The sequence below is a fragment of the Ylistrum balloti genome, unplaced genomic scaffold, assembly GCF_031769215.1.
Source record: "Ylistrum balloti isolate Yb309-2 unplaced genomic scaffold, AGI_CSIRO_Ybal_v1 Utg369568, whole genome shotgun sequence".
In the NCBI taxonomy this organism is placed as follows: Eukaryota; Metazoa; Mollusca; class Bivalvia; order Pectinida; family Pectinidae; genus Ylistrum; species Ylistrum balloti.
In genome coordinates, this window is record NW_026781865.1 from 1,166,533 (window position 1) to 1,194,260 (window position 27,728).

At 34.4% G+C, this 27,728-nt stretch overlaps 3 protein-coding genes and 4 non-coding genes across 7 annotated transcripts; 6 read left to right on the forward strand and 1 right to left on the reverse strand.

Moving 5' to 3' along the window:
* Positions 1 to 869: 869 nt before the first annotated feature.
* On the reverse strand, positions 870 to 4,312 carry LOC132559810 (uncharacterized). Its single transcript, XM_060224470.1, has 3 exons — positions 4,267 to 4,312; positions 2,419 to 2,524; positions 870 to 1,175 (listed from the first exon to the last, which is right to left on the reverse strand). The coding sequence occupies exons 1-3, from the start codon at positions 4,309 to 4,311 to the stop codon at positions 1,009 to 1,011; spliced, it is 318 nt and encodes a 105-aa protein (XP_060080453.1). The 5' UTR covers position 4,312; the 3' UTR covers positions 870 to 1,008.
* Positions 4,313 to 6,965: 2,653 nt separating this feature from the next.
* On the forward strand, positions 6,966 to 12,839 carry LOC132558557 (small ribosomal subunit protein uS17-like). The gene is made up of 4 exons (XM_060223179.1): positions 6,966 to 6,988; positions 8,005 to 8,133; positions 10,990 to 11,195; positions 12,683 to 12,839. Exons 1-4 carry the CDS (start codon positions 6,977 to 6,979, stop codon positions 12,804 to 12,806), a joined length of 471 nt encoding a protein of 156 aa, XP_060079162.1. The 5' UTR covers positions 6,966 to 6,976; the 3' UTR covers positions 12,807 to 12,839.
* On the forward strand, positions 7,609 to 7,687 carry LOC132562124 (small nucleolar RNA SNORD35). The gene has a single exon (XR_009554744.1). It is a non-coding gene; the product is annotated as a small nucleolar RNA SNORD35 (small nucleolar RNA).
* On the forward strand, positions 8,835 to 8,913 carry LOC132562192 (small nucleolar RNA SNORD35). Its single transcript, XR_009554746.1, has one exon. It is a non-coding gene; the product is annotated as a small nucleolar RNA SNORD35 (small nucleolar RNA).
* LOC132562058 (small nucleolar RNA SNORD35) lies at positions 9,545 to 9,623 on the forward strand. Its single transcript, XR_009554731.1, has one exon. It is a non-coding gene; the product is annotated as a small nucleolar RNA SNORD35 (small nucleolar RNA).
* Positions 10,517 to 10,595, forward strand: LOC132562255 (small nucleolar RNA SNORD35). Its single transcript, XR_009554753.1, has one exon. It is a non-coding gene; the product is annotated as a small nucleolar RNA SNORD35 (small nucleolar RNA).
* Positions 12,840 to 20,006: 7,167 nt separating the features above from the next.
* On the forward strand, positions 20,007 to 27,444 carry LOC132561167 (uncharacterized). The gene is made up of 4 exons (XM_060225930.1): positions 20,007 to 20,193; positions 24,260 to 24,925; positions 25,339 to 25,501; positions 27,153 to 27,444. Exons 1-4 carry the CDS (start codon positions 20,007 to 20,009, stop codon positions 27,442 to 27,444), a joined length of 1,308 nt encoding a protein of 435 aa, XP_060081913.1.
* Positions 27,445 to 27,728: the final 284 nt, after the last annotated feature.

The window sequence follows — 27,728 nt, forward strand, 5'->3', positions numbered from 1 at the left end:
TGTTGGTAGAGATTTGGTTTTGCTACTTCCATTGAAGATCCAAGATATATAGTTCAATGATACCTATTAAGCAGTGGTTTGTGATTCTCAGGATTATTAGAAAATACTTTTCGGACGATGTATTGGTATAATGATATACTATACTCATTTTTATTATTTCTATGGCATGAACTACTGGCCAAAGACAGATGTCTGGAGATACTTGTTGGAGGCAAGATGACATGAAGTATTTTGTTTTTATCACAAGTCCATGAAAACAGAAAAATTAAATAAGTTGAAATTTACACTCACTAGATTCCACTAATATAAACTGTGAAAGTGTTTCACTTGATTGTAATATTGTATCAGTAGAAGATTAATATTTCACTGATTCCAGTGACAATCTTTCCTCATTAATGCTGAGTTATTCATGAAAACCATTCATCAATATATTAACACAATCACTAATACCTTTTTAAAGAAATGTGGAAATGTTACTTTGAGCATCATCATGGTTGTATAGAATACAAACCAGTCTACCTCACAACACATTAGCTTCCCTGAGATCAGACAACTTACTTCTGGTGTTTGTTGTACCTCATTACCACAATAATGTCCCAATTTTCATTGAAAATTGAATAATTTAATAGCTACATTTATTTTTTTTTAAGATATTGACGTAAAATCGGTTAAACAAGTTTACCACAGCTTGCCATTGTCATTTAATATTTCTTTTTACATTTAATGTTTCTTAGAAATGCTGATATAAAAGATTGTTTCCCTGACCAGAAGCATTTGACCTCTGTGAAAACAGCTTGACTTTGATTAATTTTTGAATAATTATTAACATATCTTAACCAATCGGTGACAATAAAATACAACAACAGAAACACAATTCTAACCACTTTATTATATACAGTAACAGCAGAGTGCATTCACATAAGAAATACTCTTAAGTTCTTGATCACATAAAATTTAACATTAAGAAGCACACATTTCTTCCGACTGTGTCCATTTGTTTTCATAGTATCATACACTGGGCTCAAATTTGACTTTGTTTGATGGTTGTTTGAGGCGGAGTTTATCCATTTCACCCTCAATATCATAGAAAGACATTTCATGATAATGGTGTACTTGTTCTGCTTGGTACTTTGTATTGTCAGTCTGATCAAGGATGGGCTCAGGACCTTTTACTGCTGCAAACATATACAACAACATCACATTTAGATATCTCATAATTAACATTATATTCACAAGTCAAGGGTTCATCTCACTTACAAACATATGTTTACAAGTCACAAGGGTTCATCTCACTTATAAACATACCGGGTATGCTTACAAGTCACAAGGGTTCATCTCACTTATAAACATATGCTTACAAGTCACAATGGTTCATCTCACTTATAAACACATGCTTACAAGTCACAAGGGTTCATCTCACTTATAAACATACCGGGTATGCTTACAAGTCACAATGGTTCATCTCACTTACAAAAATATGCTTACAAGTCACAATGGTTCATCTCACTTACAATGAATTCTATAGGAAGTAGCAGTCGACAACAATTCACATCAATTAAACCTCTAATTTTGCCTGCTTAGACATTCCCTAATTTATCTGATAAAGCTGTCATCACCATTTTGTCTGTCAAGTTAGGCTACTGACTTAAACATTTACATGGTACCTGGAAAACTTTAATATGAAATTTATTTATTATATTAATAATATATCAATAATAGTATTTTACCTTTTTTTTTTTTTATTGGTACTTAAATTATGTTGTCCAAACATTGGTTGCATGGCTATGCTTTTAATGTACAGTTAAACTGTCGCTGAAAAAACTCATTCAGATCTGATAAAGAATTTCACCATTGATAACAAATGTTGGCCAATAGCTTGAATTAAGAAATAGCTGACATAACATGACATAGAAAAATTGGCAATTTATAAAGGTTACCACCAGTGTTGACTGGAATTCATATTGATGGTCTGAAACCAAAATCAGCCTGCTGAAATTCACATTCCCCTTAGACATTTTTTGTGCAAAATTTGTTGAAGATGACTTGAAAGTACATGTAGTAATTTGGCCTGTTGGTAGCAAAAAGAAAACATCTGCAGTAATTCTAATTTCTTCTGAATTTTTAAATAAAAATAAGGCAGTCTGTTACTTTTAAATTTGATTGACCTAGTACTTTAGAGGACACTTTTGGGGACTGGAGAGCAGCAATGAGCATTTTGATAAATTATTTTTCTAACAAGTTGAAATAATATGATTTTCTCCTTGAATTTTTTCTGTTGTTTTTACATTCAGAGTCCTGAATTTTTTTCTGTTGTTTTTACATTCAGAGTCCTGAATTTTTTCTGTTCAGTTTATAATTTTAACATGATGTCTGCTGGGCCTTTCCCAAGAAACAGCATATTCTATATAAAAAACCTACCTGATGACGGTGAGGAGGCAGCTCCTGGTGGAGATGGATCACTAGGGGTGTTTGGTGTCTGTGAAGTGGATGATGTTCCTATATTTCTCCAGAAAACTGATGGGATCTGAAAAAGAAAAACGATATCTTTTACATCATCTGAATGAGGTTGTTCTTCTAGGAAAATTACTGCTATCAATATTGATGATTCTGTTAATGAGTTAAGTGACGTAACAATATATGTATAGCTAAAATTTGTGATCATTTTTTTTTTCAATCCCAAATACCAGAAAGTGTATACATATGCTACATTGTTAGAATCCACTGTCTTTCATTCCTTAATTACTACATTTGATATTTGATTATGTTGATGTGTTGTTAAATGTGGTCACACTCCATTAGAATGTTCTTTGCACCTTCACATTTTCTATATTTAGAGTACTGGCTTTTTCAGTGTTGGCTCATCTCATACATGTATCTGGTTACAGACTTTCAAAATCAAGGATTGGCGTATGTTTAGAAAAAAATACCTTGTAATAATTTTTATTGTATAATTATTGCATAAATTTGTATCAGGATGATTTCCAATGTTACAGATATGTCAAAATATCTTTTTGATTATTAGATCCTAAATTCAATTTTGAAATTTTAAGACACTCTTAGTTAAATTACTGATCAAATTATTTCAGGAGATTCTAGCATTTTAAGCAGGTCATGAAATTAACTGGTCAATATCAGGTGATTTGGAGACAATGCTTTTAAAGAAATAGAAGTGTAATCATAACTTTGGAGCTTGAATAAGATATTGGTTGATTATGGTTAAGGCTGACAGCCAAATTAATTATCAATACAATAGCTGTAGCTAACTTGGTGTGATCAATAATAACTATTCATAATAGGCCAATTTGTGTATTACATGTACATGTATAAGCAAATTTGTGGTTTTCCCAACGGATGGCATATAAAAGATAAAAGTGTCAATAAGGTAAAAAAATAATCATGTTATGTCCACCAACTGTGAATATATTGTAAGAGGTCTCTGGTCAGCCAATTTATTACCTAACATTTTTATGCCAAGTTCAATAGTGTTCCTTTCATAAGTTTCTCATCATGTAACATTTTTGACAGAGCAGATTGATACAAAAATCTTGTAAGGACACACTTGGATTTCACCAGCTCAGTGTGGTCAGCAGCCGGAATTAAGGATATTGAGTGAATTAAGGGGGTGCAGAGGAGGGCGACAAAACAGCTCCTGGGGCTGAAAGACTTAACTTAATCAGAGAGACTTTAAAAACTGTACTTGCCATCCCTTGCATTTTGCAGGATGAGAGGAGATATGATTGAGACCTACAAGGTAATGAGTGGTATATATGGAACAGAGTTACAGAAAGGAGCAACTCAAGGACAAATTCAAATAAAATCTGCCACAGAAAGCTAAAACATACCATCGAAAAACTTTCTTCTCCCACAGAGTACGAAAGGTGTGGAACAACCTAACCATATGTAATTAATCTAATGCCCATAACACCAACACTTTTAAAAACCATCTGGACAAGCTATGAAATCATCAGGAAATCTACTACAACTACAGAGCTGACGTAAACATGATCATAGTAAGTGAAAGACCAACGTGTAAAACTAAGCACGAGTCCGGTAAAGAAGAATTATACATTCCTGTACTGGGAAACTACTTTAAGTATGCAAGTAAAAATATGTCAAGGGCACAGTAATTTTTCCATTTACTGCGATTTCAGAAGTTAGCATGCCACTATTTCAAACGCATTCTTCAGATGCACTTATCTGTGATACCACAAAATCTTAATGGTGTCTTGAAATGCATTTTCCATTCTTTTAGAATATATTACAAACCTGTATCGTATGTCTGGAGACAAGTCTTCTTGTAAGGGTAGCCATCTTGCTTTTGGTTGTTATAAATTTCAAATCCAGGAATATAATGGAACGCTCGTTGACTAGGTATTGTATGACGTATGCTCACAACACATAATATTTTGCCTTGCAATGCTGCATCGAAAATAAATGTGTATGTTATCAAGTTTATAGTGTGTGATATACCAGAGACATAGATAACACGTTATATACGTCTCTGGATATACTCTAGCAATGTTATAACACAAGATTTGAGTCAAGTTTCGGTTACCTTAATCAGGCAAGTGACCAGTGTACTGTACGTTACGTAAGTGGTAAACAAAATCGAAGCGTCGTCAAATCTACAACAATAAGTCGATACCATCTTGTGTTTTTTTTTTTTTTATTGTTTTTCTATAATCTGTATGTCACCTCTTTACATCATATTTAATTTAGACAAAAAATGCCTACATATAGCACAACCGAAAATATGGTCGATTCCTTACGCAAATCACGTGCGGCATCGAACCATTACACTCAAATCTTCGCAAGGTTGTGTAATAAGAACGTTAATCACATTGATTTATGACCAACCAGAAGAAAATGTTCCGAAACTTATTGTTTTCTTAACGGGTATCTTAAAGCACGTTCTGATGTTCAGTCAGTAATGTATGACAATGCAACATATTGCTACAGGGAAGGTAGATGTAACTGGCGAGAAATGGAAAGAAAGAGTCAGGAAATAACACTTGAATTAATGGCAGACTGTCCTTGTTGGTGAATTCACCCGGCGGAGTCAGTGTCAGTTCGAGGTAAGTGGGCAAAATGATAGACTGTTTATCGATTATTTTGAAGTGTACATGTGTGACAATATACTGAAAACCTTTTTAAGAAACAACCCGTTACCGAAACAAATTACTTCCTTTATTCTGAAAGTTTGCTGATACCAGTGTCAGAAAATGATTCTGAAACCCGACTAGTGCCAACTACTGATTATGTATATCAATGAATTTTCTAGAGTGAAAAAGTATGTCGAAGTTGATAAGGGACACTTGCATAAGTTAGTACCCTTCATAGTGTCCTGTAGCTCTGTTGATCAGTATTTCAACCAGAAGTTGGATAGTTCTACTAAACTGATTATAGTTTTTATTTATTTGTGGTTCATTGTGATATGTCTTTAAATTCAAAATATGCGCAACGTGAAAAAAATGTCACAGAAATAATTTCCTTTAAACGATTTGATTTCAATTTGAACACTTCTTGTAACAGATGTTTAAAACTATTTACCAAATACAGTGATTAGATATAAGCTTTCGATGGGGCCAAACAGTTTTGAAACAATGGAAATCCACTTGAAGATACAGGTATCTGTATTTCTCGGAAAATTGTTCGAAATTGATAAAACGTGTCCATTGTGAGCCACCCTTACCAAAGTTCCATTACCAGCCTGACTGTTTAAGGGAGATAACTCGTACTGCAACTTAAATCCCAATCGTGTTCAAGCCGGGATAATCATGTTACCTGTACATTCTATATATAGGACCAAAGTCTACATCATCTCGACGCATGGCGTCACTGTTTACTTTGATTGCGAAAACGAACCATAGATTAAGACTAAAACAAGAACAAACAAAAAACAAACAAACAAAATAACGCTGACCTCTTAAGAAGACGCATTTTAGGGTAATTGACCCATGAAGGATCACGGTTTGTTTATTTTGCTTACAACAAACCATTTGTGTACTGAAAAAAATATCGTGGACCTCAAATGATGCTATGAAAACATACACACAAACATAATATAGCAGTGCAATATCATATAGCAAGTAAACCCAACATACAAAAACATCACTTAACTTCATTAATTCAGATCTGAAAAATACATACCTTAGTATTCCTGTATTTTTTCGCGAGTTATTCCCCTTTGACCAGTATAAATTTTGGAACGATTATAAACTTTTGGGGCGTAATGATTTTTGGGGGCGATATTGTTGGGTGTAATGGTTTTTGGAGGTAATATGGTTAGTGTATTATGAAACAAACTTTGGGCGAAACGGTTTGGGGAAGCGAACGTCATACATTCCCATAACACTTGATGAGCCGGATGAAAGCATGCTATGAATCTTACTGCGTATTCGGGGAAACCCCACGTGGTTGGGCAGGTGCTACCTTACTGACCTTTTCACGTCCTTTTTGAGAATCGGACTCGACACGGTCAGGTAAAAGATAAGTGCGTTACCACTGCGCCATCCGACCACCCTTTAAACCCAACTTCAAAAATGATGCATATCTTTGTTCAGCACGTGCACTTAAAGGGTTTATCGTGTCTAGATCCGAAATTAACTGCTAACTAATAATATAGTTTTTCAGAATTTCTGCATTTTCTTAAAATGCTTTTATAATCGGCGTTGATAAAAGCTATAACTCCTAGAACGTTTCTTTAATGTTGCGAAAATTGTATCTTCTTTATAACAGGTAATGCTCCGTTTCCTGTGTACCTCCGTTCTTTTTGAAATGTTTCAATTTTGTATCTATGTGTTGGGACGTTCATATTAACATGTATTCTTAATTATAATTAGATCTTATCTATATCCAATTTTTGCTAGATATCAATGATGTTTGAAAAAGAATAGTTTCGTTCCGTTTTATTGACTGTGTCCTTGCCCTGTAACCGGAAGTGTGTAGACCCCATTCGGTCTCTTACACGACCAACATGGCGGAACAGGTACTGAGCCATGTGGGGAGGCAAGAAATGTTGCCTTTCTCACTCAAAAGCGACAAGATGTTTCATAATACACTTGCTTTAAACAATTAAACCACTTAATGTTCTAATCGTGAATCAATAAACGGTGAATTTATTAGAAATAACCCGCAAACAAGTTCTTTATTTTACTGCACAGAATGCCTTAGTTCGCGACAAGAATAAAACGGTTGCCCGTTTCAGGTTGTTCGTTTCACGTTGTCCCTCTTTTCAAGCCTTGTTTATTTTATAAATATTTAGACTATGACTCGTCAAATTTAAATTTCGTTATGATCACAAGATGTTAATCTCTGCAACGTTTAGTTATTCTTTCTAAAATTTACAACTGAGAACAAAAGTCTCGTTAAAAATGGTTAACATGTAGCCTACTGTACCAAATTAAAACCATACAAACTTTTTTGACAATAATGATATATTTAAATATGCCGGTATTCTATAATTTTTTTTTCTTGTCAGAATAAAAATATTCTTGTACAATTAAGGAGTGTCGCAAATCATAGTTGAGTGACTAGTGTATAGCAGGTTTTAGATGTTAATAGATTACAACAGTCAGTACTGTATAATAATCACATGTTGATTCTCGTCACAGATGATGTTTTTATCACGATGGTCTACTGAAATCATTGATGACACTGCCTCATGGCAATCAGCTGATGTGACAATAGTTAATGAATCCCCAAAGTAAAGAGAACCTCGAACGTTTTCAGTGACTGACCAGAATTATATATGACTTCAGCTATTGGTTTTTAAATCGTCTGTCCTAGTCATGCTACATTCCATGAGTTTGGTACGAGTTAAAAAAATTCATGATTTACCTCTGTTCTATAATTTGTACAAGGTAGATTTATGGTAGACCTGGAGATAAAATCTTTGCAAAAACCACATTGAAGGCCCTCTTTTAGGCCCTCTGGTTTTAACCTGTGCAGCTATTGATTTCATAATGGCATAGAATTCATGAAGTATTCTTTTCCTTTTCACAGACAGAAAGGTCTTTCCAGAAACAGAAGAATGTATTCTTGAATAAGAAACAGAGTTTACTGTCGGGCAAAGGCAAAAAGAACCTACGATTTGTCAAGTCGATTGGTCTCGGATTCAAAACACCCCGAGAGGTAGGTATGAATAAAAACTTCAATTTTCATTGAAAATCATGTCTTTTTATTAACATGTACAATGTTGTTTTTCTTCTCGAGAGTTTTATATAATTTCCTACACAGAGACAACACCTGTTGAGAACAATCATTAGGTGTGAAAAATAGTCAACTGTTTGTTGATTAGATATTGTGTATACATTTACATTTCATTTGCAAGGTACCATGTAAACTTATGCTATGAAATTTGGTAAACTCTACAGCCTTAAAATTAGGTACACATTTCTTGATTGTTTGCTGACAAATTTTTTGGTCACCTGACCCAGAGTTTTTTTAAGCCAATGAAACACTAAAAAAAAACTAAACAATAACAATAAAAAATTGTTGATTGATATAACCAGAAGATAAAAACCCTAAAATAAAGGAATGGCATGGTCCTTTTTTTAGATATTAACTGGGTTTTTTCATAGGATGCCTCAATAATTTTTTCTGTTCTTAAACTAAAATAGGACACAATTAATTAACCTTTCTGAGGAACACAGGACATGCTATTCTGTATATATGTTTATAACAAAGAGTATCTATGAAGTTCTTTTTGTCATACCTCTTGAGAGTTGGAAACAAGCTCCCTTTAAAAAAAACAACTGCTTTGAAATAAACTATATCATATTTGTAATAAAACAGTTACAACGCCAGGCGTGTGTAGCTAGAACATTGTTTGTCACAGATGATGTTTTTATCACGATGGTCTACTGAACTCCTTGATGACACTGCCTCATGGCACTTGGCTGATGTGACATTACATACTTATCCACTTGCTCTTTCATTCATACATTAAACTTCTAAATTTATTTATTGTTTTTTTTTTCAATTACTACAAGAGTATTAAATGTTGAAAAATTGTGTATTACGTGCTCAAACCAGTCAGTACAGGAGTTGTATGACTGATAAAGTGTTAGGTGTATTTATGTGTAGCTCTGACATTGGAAATGTTTTGTTTGTCACCAACAATTTTATCACCATGGTTTACTAAAATCATTGATGCTACTGCCTCAGTAGGTTTCAGATTTGACAGTGCAGAATTTACTTACACCTTTATTGATTTCAAACATAAAACTTTTGTAAACCAGAGTAAATGTTAATTTGTTAAACAAGAGTAAATGTTAATTTGTTAAACCAGAGTATATGTTAATTTGTTAAACCAGAGTATATGTTAATTTGTTAAACCAGAGTATAAATGTTAATTATGTTAAACCAGAGTAAATGTTAATTTGTTACACCAGAGTATATGTTAATTTGTTAAAACAGAGTATATGTTAATTTGTTAAACCAGAGTATATGTTAATTTGTTAAAACAGAATAAATGTTAATTTGTTAAACAAGAGTAAATGTTAATTTGTTACACCAGAGTATATGTTAACTTCTTGTATGTCACAGATGATGTTTTTATCACGATGGTCTACTGAACTCCTTGTTGACACTGCCTCATGGCACTTGGCTGATGTGACATACTTATTCATTAACTCTTTGATTCATACATGAAACTTCCATGAAAATGACATTTAAATTCATTTATTGTTTTTTTTTCTCTAATTACTACAAGAGTATTAAATGTTGAAAATCTGCTGAAGTATAATAGGTTTGACCTGGCACAACCTGCTATAAAATATTTTTGAGAATCGCTGTTTTGGTCGGGAGTACTCCATAACTTTCATTTGGTCATTTACTTCACTTGTGTATGAAAGTCATATGTTAGTTACTACGACTTTATATAGATAGAAAGATCTGTTAAAGACTTTCTGTTTTACATATAGAGGTGACCTTTCTTTTAATATATTTTACTTAATAAAAAACACCAAATAAATTCCCCAAAATACATGTATTTCATGCTCAAACCAGTCAGTACAGGAGGTGTATGACTGATAAAGTGTTATGTGTATTTATGTGTAGCTATGACATTGGAAATGTTTTGTTTGTCACCAACAATTTTATCACCATGGTTTACTAAAATCATTGATGCTACTGCCTCAGTAGGTTTCAGATTTGACAGTGCAGAATTTACTTACACCTATATTGATTTCAAGCATAAAACTTTAGTAAACCAGAGTTAATGTTAATTAGTTAAACCAGAATAAATGTTAATTTGTTAAACCAGAGTATATGTTAATTTGTTAAACCAGAGTATATGTTAATTTGTTACACCAGAGTATATGTTAATTTGTTAAACCAGAATATATGTTAATTAGTTACACCAGAGTATATGTTAACTAGTTAAACCAGAGTTAATGTTAATTAGTTAAACCAGAATAAATGTTAATTTGTTAAACCAGAGTATATGTTAATTTGTTAAACCAGAGTAAATGTTAATTAGTTAAACCAGAGTATATGTTAACTTCTTGTATGTCACAGATGATGTTTTTATCACGATGGTCTACTGAAATCATTGATGACACTGCCTCATGGCACTTGGCTGATGTGACATTCCTGATATATCATTACTAATAATAATTGTGAAAGAAGTTGGATCAACCAATAAAGATCATTCTTGTCGGCCAGGTTGAGAAAGGGCAAGGGTATTCTTGGTTAATTTCTGTGAGCAGAAAATTGTTGCCTTTTTTCCACTAATTTGGGATAAAGCCTATTTACCCAGTGGGGGAAAGGTGGAAGGAGTGATTATTGGGAATGAAACTTTACAGGGGAATAAAATTTATATTTTGGAAGTTTGCCTGTGTAATGTTTTTAGGTAACCTGTGTCATTACATCAGAAATGATTTAAAAGCAAGTCATATAATAGTTGTTTTGACCGGGAGTTGTAGAGATAACCAGTGTTGTATAGATGTTATGGAGATGAATTCCATATAAATTTTTTAATTACAGGCTTATGATGCTGCCTACATTGACAAGAAGTGTCCTTTCACTGGTAATGTGAGTATCAGAGGACGGATTCTCACTGGAGTGGTGATGAAGATGAAGATGCAGCGGACCATCGTAATCCGTAGGGATTATCTCCACTATGTGAAGAAGTACAACAGATTTGAGAAGCGACACAAGAACATGTCTGTTCATATCAGTCCATGTTTCAGGTAAGTCGTACAAGCTCGGATATAGAAATAAATTTTTTAAGCCTGATGTCCATGACTTCCTGACTCATGGCTACAGATGGTGAAGTTCAGGCATATACTGGTAAGTCCAGGACTTATCTTATTATGTTTCATACTGTTGATGCCTCTACAGTGTTTAGTACCCTATACATTACATACCCTGTTATGTATTATCACACATAACACTTCTTAGAACTCTTCAATGTCATTTTAACTACATTGCTTGCGATGGGACTGAAAATCACCACTGAATACTGGAGAGCAGTCTTTGAATGTTTTTTGGTCCATATGTTAATTATGTATTGAGAATATTTGCATAATTTTTTATATTCATTAAGTTTTCATAACTTAATTTCTTCACATATTCGTTTCTTCATAATCAATTCCAGCATCATGATTTGTAATGTTTACATTAAATATCCCACTGGTTCCCATAGAAGTGTTTTCATACTTTACTGGCACAGTTTCCTCTAGACAGGAGCTTAGCTCTAGTAGGATTTTGAATCTTTCTTCACAGCAATATTTTGACTTCACTTTGAATTTCTGACAAATATCGGGTTAACAACAATTATTCACAACTATATATAATATCTAGGTTGGTGCTAGGTTAACTTCATGAAGTTCTTTTTATTTGACAAATTAGGCATGGGTGACAACAAAATCCTGATATTTCTAATTTTTTATTTATTTATAATCAAGCTTTTAAATTCACTATCAAGTGCTTTGCATTTAAAAATAATAAAATGATTTTCAGTTTTTTTTTTAATTCACCATTAGTGATTGGAAATAGGTTAAAAAATACAATAAACAATTTTCAGTTATAATTGCATAGGCTCTCAGATGTAGTTAATTGATTACATAATAGACTGCCTTTGTGTTCAATATTCAGAGGGAGTGAATGCACTCTTCATTATAGTAACATTTTCTGTTTGTTTTTTGTTTTTTTTTGGTAATAATAACCAAAAATACCTTTGACTTGTGTAAGAATGAATAATATTGGCAGTTGGCATACTTTTTGTACATTAGATGTATTTTTTGCTTTGCTTAAACACAAGCAAACATAAAGGTGATGACGATGTAATATTGAAATATATGACTGATCATCACATTAAATGAGGTTAATCAATTAGATTATGTAACTGATCTTCGTCCCATCCCAACACACCACCACTATACACTGATGTCTCTGATAACAATCCATATGGCACTTCTCTGATGCAGAGCTCTATGTATTCATAAGTACAGGGTTTGAAAAATGAAAATGTAAAGTGAATCTTTTTTAAAACTTTAGGATGTAATTTTTAAAAATCTTGATTCCTGATTTGAGAGTAACAAGAAAAAAAGGATAGAGGATTGGAACTTCAATTCAAAATTTAGAAAAATATGATGTACAAATTCTCCGAATATATCTGACAAAATCTGTAGTAAATATCATTTATATAAGTGTATGATTGCTTACTATGTTACAGAGATGTTGCCCTGGGAGATGTAGTGACAGTTGGAGAGTGCCGACCCCTCAGCAAGACTGTGCGCTACAATGTCCTCAAGGTCAGCAAGGGTGCAGGCTCAAAGAAGGGCTTCTCCAAATTCTAAATGTACAGCCAATAAAAAAAAATACCAAGAAAAGAGTAGTTCTATTTTGTTTTGATCAGCTCGGCATGAAGTCCTGATATTGTCTTGTGTTAAGGTTTGTTCACTCATTAATGTTCTGTCTGAAAATAAGGTAATTTCAACTGTTCTCTTGAAGGATTGAAATTTTTTTTTTCAAACTTGTCGGACTTGCCCAAGAAGTGAATTAAACCCCCCCAATACCATTAATAAGGCCATGGGGCTTTTGTTCTTGAGAATGTTGAGATCTGGATCGAATAGAGGAATTTGCAATCAATCCTATTTCAAACAGGTTATCAGTTTTTATATAAGGAAATATACATCTCTTTCACAAGGTGAGGGATAACAGAAACCAACCTCTCCACCATTAAAATGAGAGCACTGGTTCTTAATCGTGGATCTATGAATCGTAAATATAAAACAAGTAATGCAGTCTTTCTTGACTTCTATGTAGGAATTGGGGCCATTTTACAATTATAGTTCAGATAGCAGAGGAATCCTTGGCCCCAACTTTGATTAATTTCAAAATAACTGAAATTAAAATTGGAATTTTGATGAAACATGTAGTGGTCTGGCATTATTTATTATTAATTTTTAGTCCACCATTATCAGATGGTGGGCCTTTCAAATCACCACATGTCCGTTGTTCTTCAAACAATTTTCATTATCGCTAATATTTGAGATGTAAATGGATCTCAAATTTCATATATAGGTTTTTCTTGGTCCCTGGTTGTGCCGTTTCATTTTTGGGACTGATGTAAGAAACAAAATGGCTGACAGGTGACCATCTTGGATTTTTTCAATGACGTTTGCTATCTCTTTCCTGAGAAGTACACGTATGGCATTGTGGGATCTAGTTTTAAACCAATTTCTCATTTTAGGACATGATATTAGAAGGGAGTTTATTACCCTTAGATTTTGGACATGTTTGCGCAAAGATCCCCGTCCCTTATTTTCACTAATTTCTCTGAAACTTGGCGGGTTTTATAACCTTGTAATAAAATTGTTTTTCGTTCATGGCTTAATGATTTTGGTAAAGCCCACTTCTTTGTAAATCAATTTAAGTTCACTAGACCATTGGTCATAGTGACTTTTAGTGAATCGTTCTTTGTGAGTGGTCATGCGTTAAATTTTCAACTGAACATGATAAGTACATCTGCGAGGATTTTGATGGAACTTGAGCGCCCTAATGATCTGCATAGAATTCGGAAATGGGACCGATTCGATAGTTATTTACATAGTTATGGTCCTTTGAAGTTATATTTCAATAAGACACCCGAATTTTAATGAAAATTGATCTGCAGCCTTGTATCAATAAGACAATGGGACCGATTCGATAGTTAATTGAGAGTTATGGCCATTTTCAGTTTTATTTTCACGATTGACATATTTTTTTTTTGACATTCTTAAGTAATAAGAAATTTATTGACCACGTTCATCGTATATACCCATCAGAATTGGAGATAAAAGACACGACGGACTCTCCTACATTAGCAGGTTATCTCGATCTTTTACAATGAAACATGGACGCTTTCCGCCTAGATGTATGATGAAGCTGACGACTTCAAGTTCCCTATTGTGAATTTACCATTTCTGGATAACAATATCTTTACATCCCCAACCTTTGGTATATACATGTCACAGTTGATTCGATATCCAGGGACCTGTTCCCATTATCCCGATTTTGGGAGGTTGATGAAAGTTATTGGAAAGTTTTACGGTCGTTAATTGAAGCTGAACGTGTTAGATGCTAGTTTGCTTGCCTGTTGACTCCGTTGTTGTATACCTTTTTTCTCATTTAGGACCGGGACAAGGTTTTCAAAGTTGACGATGCTCACACTTCCGGAACACCTGGTCTTATTCTCCTTTTTCGTGTGTTGACATTTTTATTTTAGGAAAATTGGTATGCAGACTTGTATCAATAAGATGCAGGCAATGGAACCGATTCTCTATACAGTTAAAGAGTTTTGGCTCTTTGCAGTTTATTTTCAATTGACCTTGTGAATAAGGAACATGGATTTTGATGAAACTTGGCATGCAGCCTTATATTAGAAAGGTCTCAAAGGAGTTTGAAAATGGGACCGATTCGATAATTACTTGAAGAATTTCGGCCTCTTTTTTTAGTTTATTTCCGTTTGGCCTCGTTTACTAGGTATGCTAATTGAATGATTGGGTTGGAAACTAGATTGAAATCACGGAAGCCATGATAACATCTACAAGATTTCAGAGACAATTTTGATATTGATTGATTAAAAACTAGTGCATTGGTTGATCGGGGAATAGTCGGACTCGGCTTATTGGTTGTTGGCCCTGGACCAAATAGCGGATATCGACAATAGTGTATCTGTTGAATGAATGACTTGAAAAAATGAATTAAAGAAAATTGTTCGTTCTCTGTATTGTATGCTTCGTGTCCAATACCGTTAAAACTGAAATAACGAACCCGTTTATACTACAATAGAAGTTCCTCAATACAGTGCCGTCGTTTATTATAATTCGTGGTTGTCCATTTTAACTGACGTAAAACTGTCACGAATACACTGTACTGCAATAGTATATCCATTGACGGAGAATTCTGTTCCGAAAAAAGGTTCCGTCGCTGTCTCTGGATTTTCATGTGTTTATTTGTTTGTATAGTGGAGTTGATAAATGTTTGTTGTTAAACTAAGGGGATGCATGTGTCGGTGCTAAGAAATTAGATTTTACTTAGTCAAAGCAGCCATACCTCCTGTAAAACATTTGGACAGCAAGCCCCCTTGCAATATGCACATCTGCACAATGTGGTCTTTCTTTGTGCCAAGCTTAATAAAATCCTCCTCCTAAGGGTTTACGAGGAGATGGAAAGACAAAATATTTTGTATAGAAAAATCAAAGTCCAAGGCCCATAACTCCTTTTTGAAAAAAAAATTTACAGCACCCCCTTGCATTATACATATTGTGGTCTGTCATCATAACAAATTTCATTAATATCCTCCGATGGGTTTAGGAGGAGTTGCGAAGACAATGTTAAGTGAGGAGATGCGACGGGTGGGGGTGCGGGTGGATGGATCGGGAAATACAGTAATAGTAATTCTAAAGCACACTGCTCCATAGATTACCATCATATACTCTTTGAACACTCGCGAAGATAAATATGAAAATAGGCGAGTTACTTATGATACTATGTATATGTATTTTTCATTGCCAAAATCGACTGAAATGAAGGAGTAGAACTTTTTAATTAACCGATAACTTCGCCTGTCACTAGGAACAAACTCCAGATGTATTTATAATTTTGTCTCTGTATCATGTATATTCTTTTATTTCATCAGCGCGTTACACTTCCACGTGAAAAAATAAAAACATTGTTGATTAATTCTACAATATGGCACCGAGCTTGACATAAACCGAGTCAGCTTTTGTCCTGTCGGCAAATAAGGAGAGACAAACAACTAGAGAATGGTATATTACTATTTTGCCTCAATATCACCGATTAGCAAGAAAAACAACACCGAAAAGACGATAATGACACTAAAAGGGTTATATCAGTATCCAGCATCATAGTGCCTCCAGGCTGTTAACATCCATGTCATATACCTATTGTAGTGAACGGGTTGCGTTAGGTCAGTGTTAATGAAGTACCTATGACACCTGGTAGGCTTTCCCGTGCAATATTGATAAACAGTGGTAAGTATACACATAGGTAAATCTTGAAAGGTTGACTAAATTAGTATCAATTTAGACTCTTAGCAACTGATACTAACCATGTATTACATATTATGAAAACAACATCCATCATTGTTTCCAGGAAAAATGGTGATGACATTGATAGAAAAATAGCTGAAATTCATAAATTCGTTATAAACGCTGTGCAATGGATGTAATGGTGTATATATATTGATCCAAGTGGCTTTAAATATTGAATCAATCTTCACATACCAGTTTATATCGTTTTGCTTGGGGCTACGACCGTTAAAAAATTACTGTCGGAATATTTTCAGTTATAAATTCTGGGTTCCAGCTGATTGCCAGTATTATGAGTAATTCTGATGACACCGACACGCATTTGTTCTCGTATGGCTGTAAAATACAGGGAAAATGCTGTCGTCCTCTTTTAGTTTGTATATAGAAGTACTTTAATCCGAGGGTTCTCTGTTGACCGAGGGTCTTCGGGTTTTATCCTTATCACGACACACATCCCTAGTTGTTACCACTCATTTCGTAAATGAAAGGTTTTGTGATGATATTTTTAGCATTTTTCTGTACCTGATACACTTGTCTTGAAAGACGTGTCAGAAGCAGATTGGATTTCGTAACCTGATCACGGTTGTTTGGTATCCGTGTCTTCACTGTCACCTGTGATAATGTTCAACGTCTTTGTTATATCATTGGAATTTTTGTATATAGTGGAGTCGGTCATCCTAGCACGAACAACCTTTCACAGGATGGGATATCTCCACGCTCCTTGACGAAATCTATCATCCTAACACCTGCAGCCTTTTCACAGGATGGGATGTCGCCACGCTCCTTGACGAAGTCTGTCATTCTAACACCAGCAGTCGTTCATAGGGTGAGACATCTTCAAGTTCGATTGCGAAGTCGGTCATTCGGATACCAACGACCTTACTTAAATTGTACATTCTCCCATTACAAGTCCCTCGACAAATTTTATTGCTATCCTTCAAGTGCGTTCTTTACAGCCCTATTGTTTTCAAGATGTGATTATACATCTTCAGCTGATGTTCGACGAATAAGGCACAACTCGTAACACAAAGTTTCAAAGGATGCAATTAGATGAAAATTATAACGAAGTTTTACGATCGGTCGCCATAGTGATCTCTTTGAGAATGGTCCTATTTCTTTTGTGAGATATGAAGCTTTACATGTTTGATGCTCGTAAGTTTGCCTGTTAGTTTCGTTGTTGTATACCTTGAACTCATTTGAGAACGTGACATTACTTACTTGAACTTGATTGAATAATGTCTCTTGAAGCCTCTCTTTCATTCAAAAATGTCCGTCGAAGTCCACTATCAACACTCTAGTGTTGTCAACCCAGATCTATCGGTTAAAGGTTGGTAGAATGTCAGTAACTAAAATGATGTTAGCTTTCTGTAGCCGGAAGTTGGAGTTCAATGGTATTGCTTCTATTGTTCAGTTATAACACTTTATGTCTTAAGAACCGTCTTGTTTTATGTTTGCGATGAATCTGTTTATTTACCCCTCCTCGCAGTTTAACTTAACCCACCCGGTTCTTTATTTTGTTTAAGAATTTCATGGTTTAAGGGTCCTTCTCTCCCTCACTGACTTCCCATTTTTCGTATCCCTAGATAGTTTATCTATTTCTTGAAGATTTTTTCCCGAAATTTTAGCAACATCGTATTATTCCTCCTCCAATGAGGCGTTATTCGTATTTTTCAACTTCGCTTTCCAAGGTCACCTCACCTTGCTAATTTTTATTGAAGTTCCACTCTATACACTTTTCAACCTCTGCTTGAGTCATAGTTTTAAATCCGAGGGATAGCATTTTTAGACTTTCGGGATTTACAACCTCATTTGAAGTTGTTTGGCTCGATCCCTGGACGGTTAATGTTTTCCAAGAAGCTTATACATGTGTCCATGGGCATGTCACTTTACAAACAAAAGCGTGGAGAGTCTCAGGAAAGCATGAGGTATGCTTCCTCCATGATGGCCAAAGAGGTAAAACCGATAGGTTCTACAAAATTACCCCAGCAGTTCAAATAACGATAATTCCAGTAAACAAACAGCATTGTGAATATATAAATGAATAGTTCCCTTTTTGACATTAACCATCATTTAAATAAAACATTCTCACCCAAATACCACAACTGCAGGTTGTGGTTAACCAGAATTTGCAATAGTAAAACATACGTTCAATCGTCAACTAACACTTGTCAGCCTATCAGGATAGATCAAAACGTAAGCCTGAAATAGATTCTAGTGCAGAGGTCTTAACTCTACACGATTATTGATTTATTTACTACTTACCTACCGACAAATCACCGTATTTGATTTACGTTTCCAGAACAGCTATCTTGAAATATTTGTACAGGAGAAGTGATCTTGTATTTGATAATATTTGTATAACACATTGGCAAATTTTTAGAGGTAAAAAAGAAATACTGTTTATTGATTCTATGATACTCACTTTCAGGTGCTACAAGACAATCGTCAGAGAAACGATGGACACTGACCATAGTTCCGTATCACTGACTGACCAACTACTTTGGTGTAAGTGCTCATTAGAGTTTTGATGGTCTTTCTTCACCAAAATTAGACGATCGATTTTCCCCTAACGACCACTAGTAGACGTAAGGTGTCTGCGCGTGCAGACTACTGTTGTGGAACATTATAAGCCTGGTTGGTTGAACTCCACGATGCAAAGTGCTTTGTATTAGATAAACTTGCTAAAATATGGTGACTATTGGTGTGGCTATAGTTCCTGCGGTGAGCAAAAACGTTAATTTCTTGTCGATATCAACTTCTCCGTGAAGACAAACTTGATAACCACTGGTACTTACTTGATTAGGATGGCTGTGTATTAGGAGATTTGATTGATTATTCTAGAATCATTATTGATAAACACCAATGGAATTCACGGCTGAACAAATCTTTTTGGTCTAATCCAAAACATCACCAGGTATGTTTAAACCAGTGCTCGTCGTCATTCCGATCTGTACACAGTGTTGGACATACTCCCAAAGGAAAACGCTCAAGGGCAATGGACAAGCGAGGCTGTACTCAAGGACCTTCTATCCAATCTTCATTTCTTAAACAGGAAATGTAGTGTGTTGAATCCTGGATTATAATTTGTATGGTATTTAGGATGGGATACATTTAGACAGTAACCAGTGTTCTTTATGAAGACAGTGAAATAATGGAATACAGCACGTGAATACAGCACCTGAATACAGCACATGAATACAGCACATGAATACAGCACGTATTCATTGTAGGTGTTTGCATTGATTATGATATAATATGTCAAGACGATAGAAAAAATCTCGGTATTGACAAGAACAATGGAATATCGATACCAGGAGTAACTGATCAATTTTGTTCAACGATCTATTTTCATTTCATTTAATATATATATATAAATATATAACTGATCAATATGATTATGATCATAAACGTTGCAAGAAATGTGACCTTACTCTGGTGACTAGCGTTTCTCGACGATCGAGAATGTGTGGGTTATATACGGGAGGGTTGACCACGGGAGCAATTTCCGTTTTGGTAGATTTGTTCTTGACCACTGTTCCTGTCTTGGACGCGGCGGAGACTAACACAACAACTGTAAACAAGCGTCATGTACCAACCATCCTGGAGATCTTTGTACCATGTTACACTGTTCTTGCTGCAGCCATTTTGTGTAAGTCGGTGATATTGGATTAATTGATAATTTTATTAGTATAAGGTTAAATCGTTTTTATGTCATACATTTGTTTTGTTTGTGTCATACATTTGTTTTGTTTGTGTCATACATTTGTTTTGTTTGTGTTATATATTAGTTTTGTTTGTGTTATATATTAGTTTTGTTTGTGTTATATATTAGTTTTGTTTGTGTTATATATTAGTTTTGTTTGTGTTATATATTAGTTTTGTTTGTGTTATATATTTGTTTTGTTTGTGTTATACATTTGTTTTGTTTGTGTTATATCTTAGTTTTGTTTGTGTTATATATTAGTTTTGTTTGTGTTATATATTTGTTTTGTTTGTGTTATATATTAGTTTTGTTTGTGTTATATATTAGTTTTGTTTGTGTTATATCTTAGTTTTGTTTGTGTTATATCTTAGTTTTGTTTGTGTTATATATTTGTTTTGTTTGTGTTGACAATGGTACAGATTTGATGGTGTCCATGGTGAATTAAGAACTTGAAACTTTGAATGATGCTAGTATACATTGGCTTACAATGTTAGTAAAATGAGATATTGTTTAGTTGAAACATGAAAATAATAAAACTTTTATCAGAGTTCATATATAAAACCTACCCCGCCCATTTTCCTTTATCGATATTCACGTACCATGTGCCTCTTATTGTTATACGAATGCTAACTACTACTGTGAATTCCCATGAGAGTCAATACACAATTATATATTATTGTCAAAATGGAGGCTCTGTGAAGTAATTATAAAATCGATTTCATTCTAAAACATTGAAAGATGTAAATATAGGTCGATTCCAAACTTATCCAGAAATCAAATAGGCGATTTGAAATCCAATGTGCAAACGAAACAATTGTCAATATCTTACGTTGCTTGTGTCAGGTTCACGTTCAATGATTTGTTTAAGTATATAGTGAATTTCTCATTTACATTGGAAAGTCCTGCTTTCATGCCCCAATATCTCAGAATAATGGTCAGTATTAAAGTATGGACCTGCTTAGTTTATAAATGAATCATAAACTTGTACAAGAGACACAGAAAAGAATATCTTGACATGATTTGATTAAGTTTATGCCAAATCATCAAATGAACTGTACCATACCACTGTCTCGTTATTGATATTAGTAGCTTAAATGTAGCAAGTAAAGTAGAAAAGGGGTTTATACATCTCTCCGAAATGCTAACTTAATCGAGTCACTCGAGACAGAGGCTCAGGGTGACCTAATGCAATCCCCTTTTGTTCGGCGTTGGGCGTCGAAAACTTTTGAAATTTTACAAAAACCTTCCATGGCTAAAGGCTCACCACAATTTTAAATCATATGGTCTCCAACTCCCAGGGGCCTAAAAATGTGTAAAATTGATTGAAACTTCTAAAATCTTCTCCAATCCAAGGCATTGTAGAGTCAAGTACTCTGCATGGTTAGAAAGGTCTTGTAAGAAAACTTGTAAATTTCATGACCGAAAGGTCTCATATATCTCCCTGGAGAGGGAGTAAAGTTTACTGTAGTCTATTTAGGAAAATTACACATTTGAACATTTTTTAGTTACACTCTATCGGAAATAGTTCAAACCTGATTAGAATTATTAGTTTAAGATGACAGTTAATGAGATGCACATATTGACCTCGGTTTACCCCCAGGGGCTGTGTGGCCGGACCACAATTGGGTAAAACTGACTGAAATTTCAAAAATCTTCTTCTCAATACCCTGATAATAGAGAAACTAATACTCTTCATGGATGGAAGTGTTTTACGGTACTTTATAAAAAATGTTAATTTGGGAGGGGATAAAATTTACTATATTTCACATAGGAAAATTACATTTTTGAGCATAATTTTTTTTTCAGAAATAGTTTAAACGTGGTTAGAATTTTTAAAAATATGTATAAGCTGACAGTTTGATGAGATACACATATTGACGTCGACTGACCACCAGGGAACGTTGGGCGGGGCCAAAAATGAGTTAAAATGACTGAAATTTCAAAGATGTTCTACAGTTCCTGAATGGAAGATTTTATATCGAAAATTTCAAATCTTGAGTGAAATTTCTTTTCATTCAAATTTGGTTACAAGCCTTAGCTTGAGACATCAGTTAAGATATACACAATTTACATTTGCATTATATGTATAAAATAGAAAATCATTTCTATAAAACAGAAGAAGATATACTCTTCTTTCATTGGTACATATTTTTTTTATTATGATTATGTTATCATGTTGATTTTTCTTATAACAAGCAGCATTGTGACTTAGGTGACCGTTAAGGCCGTTTGTTATATTATATACTACCATGCTCCAACTAAACTGAAAAGGAACCGAAGCGCTTTCTTTGTATTGAAGTCTCCTTTCCCAATACAAACAGGGTTTGAAACTAATGGTCTCTTTTGAAACTTTTGTTGTGAAAGATGACAGCGTCAAAATGTCGACAATATCATTATTAACGTTGGTGACAAGTAACAACTGCCCTCGTTTTAGAGAACTTATTTAATTTTCATGCCATTTCATTGTTATAGACATGTGTTCTGACGTAGTAAGGTCAAATAGGAGAACACGCTGACTCTCCAAAACAGCCGCTCTACCTTTCCTAGGGTTTCCATGTTTACCTATTTTTTCGTATTTTGACTTCATTTCATTTTGATTCAAAATTTTGTTGGCATATGTTTTTTACCATATGATGATCGGTAACTTCTTTCTAAAGAAATGAATGTTCAGCGTCACGATTTCACTCAAGCAATTCTAAACTTCATAGAGTTAACTATCCTTGCTCCTTCCAATGACCTGAATGTAAATATCAAGTTCTTGTCATATGAATCATTTTTAAATTAACAAAATAATGACAGCTACAATTAGTGGTTAAACTAGGGATTTCAATTCGATAGAAATAACTATTCGAATACTCATCTGATTCAATATTCGTTTCAACATGGTACGAAACTTTCAGAAAGCAGTCGTTTACTCACCGTTTATCAATACAGAACATTACCTAAAGCAGAACCAAGAAACAGACTTAATCAAAATGGGGAGGAGTATTGATATACATTGATCAAGTTTTATCATGCTAAATTGATTTAAAAATCACAGATTAATTGATTAAGAACATCTACAGAAATTCCTTGTATGCTTTGTGTATGGTTGAATCATGATTTTGTGTTAATGGGTGACTTTAATGTTGATGTAACAAAATAAAAACAAACCTCTCAGTATCTAATTCAGTCACGAAACCAACTAGAGTCACTGATACACCATCAAGGGACACTGCTGCACAGCCTTATTGATATAAAACAAATATCATATGTGCGTAATACACTGTAGGACATTAAATAATTATCTCCAGAATATTTATAAGAATGCTTCAGTGCTTAAAAGAAGTTATATCTTCATGGGTTGAAATCAACGACACAAAACAAATAAATCTTACCAAGAATAAGTTGTATGTTTTTTTTAAAGAGTGGGTTTAAATCCTTTCAATTTACGGGAGAAGCGTTATGACACAACTTACCGACTGTTTTTAAAATGTGCCCTAAACATTTGTCTTCAAAAATAATCTCAAAAAATATCCTTTATCGATGTACGTATTTTTCTGACATTTTGCAAAATCAATTTACAATCGCACAGGCAAATACATTTTCTACGTTTTAGTGAAAACATTTTGCTTTTTACTGTAAGGAAACTGTGAGATTTATATATTAATTTATGAAAATATCTGATTAGTCAGTTATTGTGTTGTCATGTACATGTATATGCCATACGTATGTATTATATTTAGTTAAATATAATGGAATATTGACAATTTTCAAGGTTTAGCATGCACGTTAGCTTTAAGATATTATCGTCCTGAAAATGCGATAAATGTTTCCTCCATGTAACTGGTGAGGGCTACATGTAAGATACGTACTGTGTTATAAATAGAACTCTCGTTAAGTCTTTTTTTTATCGAATGTACTTTTTTATAATTGGAGAAATGTGTCATTGAATTGAAGGTTTTATACATCTTCATGATTACAATGGAGATTTTCGTATCTACATATGTCCTTTTTCCTGAATATTTTTCAGTCCTTTTATTAATACTTTTTGTCTCGACGCGCAATGTGAACTCTGGAAATCGCCGGAAGTCACGAGTGAATGCGGAACGATGGGAAATGGCGGTAGTGACTGACGTTGGTCTTTCCATCATAAACCACGCTACCAGAATAGCCTTCGATGACGTGCCTGTCACAAACAAGAAAGTTGCACGAGGTTTCATAGGAGACTTTGACAAGGAGGTTCTATATAAACTACGGTCGTTGCACATCCAGCCGGGCGAGATTATCCGGATCTGTTTGCCCGCCATCTCTACAATGGTCGTTGGACCATTGCTAATGCTAGGTTATTATGAGATCATTGAATTTTTCTGGTCGACGGATGATTACCCTGTGTTGCCAAACATTAACCAGTGTGTCGCCTGTTTTCTTACCCCTGCTGGGTTGGTATATGCCATCTCTTTCGGATTCGCTTTCCAGCAGGCCATCAATAAACAATGTGATATATTAGAAAAAATGACAACCGAAATCAGTTATCTTGACCAGGCGGCCACATTGACCAGCAAACTTAAACTACGGTCACCTGCTGTTAAGGTGGAGATGTACCGAGCTCTGAAAGCTGAAGCACTGTACATGATTCTCCAAGTGCAGAAAGGCGACATGACAAAATACAGACATCGTCCGAAGGAAGATATTAAAGGTAAATATGTGTCGTTGGTCCAACTTCATTCCTCTAGAGTACACCAATGGATTCTAAGGTAACGAAACAATACACTGTAACTCCTGTTCATTAATTGGTAATTAATATATGATATAAAATAGCGTCGTTGTTCCTTACATTGATGCTGACTGGCGGCTGTGAATGATACATTTTTTTGGGAAGGTATTCGTTAATGAATCCGAAACGGTTGAATTGTATTCAGTTTATATAACGTTACAAATATATAGCATTTTCACTCCTATTTTTCTGTGATGTAGTCTAACAACAATCGGGAAGGTACGACCTCTGTAGGCTTTTCGTTATACGGTATTATAATATGAGAAATAAGTCATGTTAATTTATAAATAATACATTTTTCTTAATCGATGAAATCTGATATTATTTGATTTCAGTTGAGATTTGGCACATCATTGATCACCTTCAGGTTCTGACCAGTACCCCACATCATTATGTGGACGTGTTGATGAGTCAGAAAATCATGGAGTACGTCACAGCCCTCAACAGTGTCTGCTCGGACCAACTCGGCATTCTTCACTCAAAGATACATTGGCTGAAGTTAGTACCTCTAACTGTAATTTACAATATAGTATTTAACTTATTTTTGTTTCTTTAACTTTCATAATATTTGTACTTCGTACTGAGATAAATTTATTTCAATTAATCAATTTATTTAGGCGTCAATCATCTAACTACAAATATATATAAATGAAAAGATAAATCTCCTGCTTAAAAGATATGCCCAGTCAACTATAATTTAATCTTACACTATTTTATACTATGTTTAGTCTCAAATATTGTACACCAAAACATGAGTAAGTCTATTCTATGCTGTTAAATATAGGTAAGTAGTCACTCTCTGTTATATATTTTAAAAGCCAACAAAACTCCTCTATCTCTGCCTTGCATCAAACTGGTTAGATAAAATGCTGTGTGGAGAATGATCTACGATGTATTTGTACTGATTGAAATGATCAATTCTGAGCAAATCTTCATAAAATCACATTTTATTAAGAATATGAAAATGGACTTCATCTTCACCTTAATTTGATTTTCATTGGCATGTCACCCATTTTCGACATTTTTGACCCACACGCAACATAAAAAACTCTCAATCTGTATTTAATACTTTTAAACTAATCACTATTGTCAGCTCAGACTTGTATTTCCATCTTCACGAAATTGTGCCATCTATCGACATCAACATGTCAAAACTTTTTCTTTGTCATATTCTATAATACCGATCTTCGTGTCATCAATTTATCAATCACTCGATTCTTCAATATCATTTTTATTGATTTATCTATTTGTACTCGTGAGTCTGAAAAATTACGGAGAGATTAGTATCAGTGATGAATTTTACTGATTACTCTGTCATTGTTTGTGATCATCAATCTTTAATCTTTAGCCTGTTTCGTATAAGATTAACTCTTTGAGTTGCTCAACGGTGTTGCCTAATCGAGACGCGCGAGTCATGTGCACACGACTTGTTGTTTTCACTATCTTAACCACCTACTCATGCCAGACAGAAATCAAACCAACCATGCCTGAAAACATACTGCTATACTAAAGCTATTGGAGTTGTGTATTAATAGTATATGTTTTATCGTGTGGTTCAATGTCTTATGCTGCCCGTTCGTCTTCTATGTATCGTACTGTTAACCTCACATTTTACACTGAAATGACAGCTGTATCAGATACTGTCTTTGTTACTAGAAGTTTTACATTTCTTGTTCCACATTGGACTGTCTGATATGTCATGAAAATTACACGACTCGAGGTCTGCAAGTGCATTGTGGGAACGATACTACTGACGCTAAAGCACGATTACAGCTCACGTGATCCAGTCACTCGCCCTATTGGGAGACGCTTTATTTGATAGCTTTGGTGCATTTAATCTCAGTGCGGACACCTTTTGTAATCATTCGCTATAGATAGAACATGCATGACTTATGAACCCAAGACTTCCGAACCAAAAACTTCTTAACCAAGCCCTCCGAAATCAATATTTCCGAACCCGTGACCAATGTCCAAAAGACTTCAGAACCAAAATATCCTAAGTTCAAGATTTCAAACTCAAGCCTTCCAAACCCAGCATGCCAAAGTGTTGATTAAGCTGGATTTTTCTGTTGTCCTGATTAGCAATATTTAAAAGTATTTAGAAACACACGTACCGTGTATAAACAGCCTCTATTTATTTATATTGCAGATGGGCATTCTTGGTGACTCTTGGGTTCTTCTCACTGTTTGGCGTACTTATGATTCAAGCATACTCGTACCGAATGGAACTGATGATGAGCATGCTGACTCTGTTTTCCATCGTCATGCTTTGCTACATCGTCGCCGACCTCGACTCACCGTTCACAGGATTTTTCCGGATTGACGTTCGAATTATCTCGGATGTCATATACCGTTTGGAGATGTTAAGTAACATGGCATTTTTGGGTTGTACCGAAACCGCCTGCTATCCCGACAGCTCTAAGTTTCGATACAAACGATGAGTTATACCAAATTTAATGACGATTTCAGGAGTAAATTGATTGAGAATTAAATGCATTTGTAAAAATGAATGATTACATTTTATTCCTAAACTTTATGGGCAACAGAAGTTCTTTGATGTTGAGTGCATCGCATTGCTAAGTACTCATAGGCTTAGATACCCATAACGTCACGACAGAAATGATATTGTGCAAGCTTTCGAACTGAAATATGCAGATAAGGGTTTAATACACAATAAGCATGTCATGAATTTTGATGTCCAAATGATACCATATACTTTTCTATG

Excerpts from the sequence above, each read along its gene's own strand:
- LOC132559810 (XM_060224470.1), bottom strand. The coding sequence starts at position 4,311 with ATGGCTACCCTTACAAGAAGACTTGTCTCCAGACATACGATACAG. Across the intron at positions 2,525-4,266 it reads TCTCCAGACATACGATACAG|ATCCCATCAGTTTTCTGGAG; the intron begins GTTTGTAATATA and ends TTTCTTTTTCAG. Across the intron at positions 1,176-2,418 it reads TGCCTCCTCACCGTCATCAG|CAGTAAAAGGTCCTGAGCCC; the intron begins GTAGGTTTTTTA and ends ATATGTTTGCAG.
- LOC132558557 (XM_060223179.1), top strand. Across the intron at positions 8,134-10,989 it reads GATTCAAAACACCCCGAGAG|GCTTATGATGCTGCCTACAT; the intron begins GTAGGTATGAAT and ends TTTTAATTACAG. Across the intron at positions 11,196-12,682 it reads CATATCAGTCCATGTTTCAG|AGATGTTGCCCTGGGAGATG; the intron begins GTAAGTCGTACA and ends ACTATGTTACAG.
- LOC132561167 (XM_060225930.1), top strand. The coding sequence starts at position 20,007 with ATGTGTGGGTTATATACGGGAGGGTTGACCACGGGAGCAATTTCCGTT. Across the intron at positions 20,194-24,259 it reads TCTTGCTGCAGCCATTTTGT|TCCTTTTATTAATACTTTTT; the intron begins GTAAGTCGGTGA and ends AATATTTTTCAG. Across the intron at positions 25,502-27,152 it reads TCAAAGATACATTGGCTGAA|ATGGGCATTCTTGGTGACTC; the intron begins GTTAGTACCTCT and ends TTTATATTGCAG.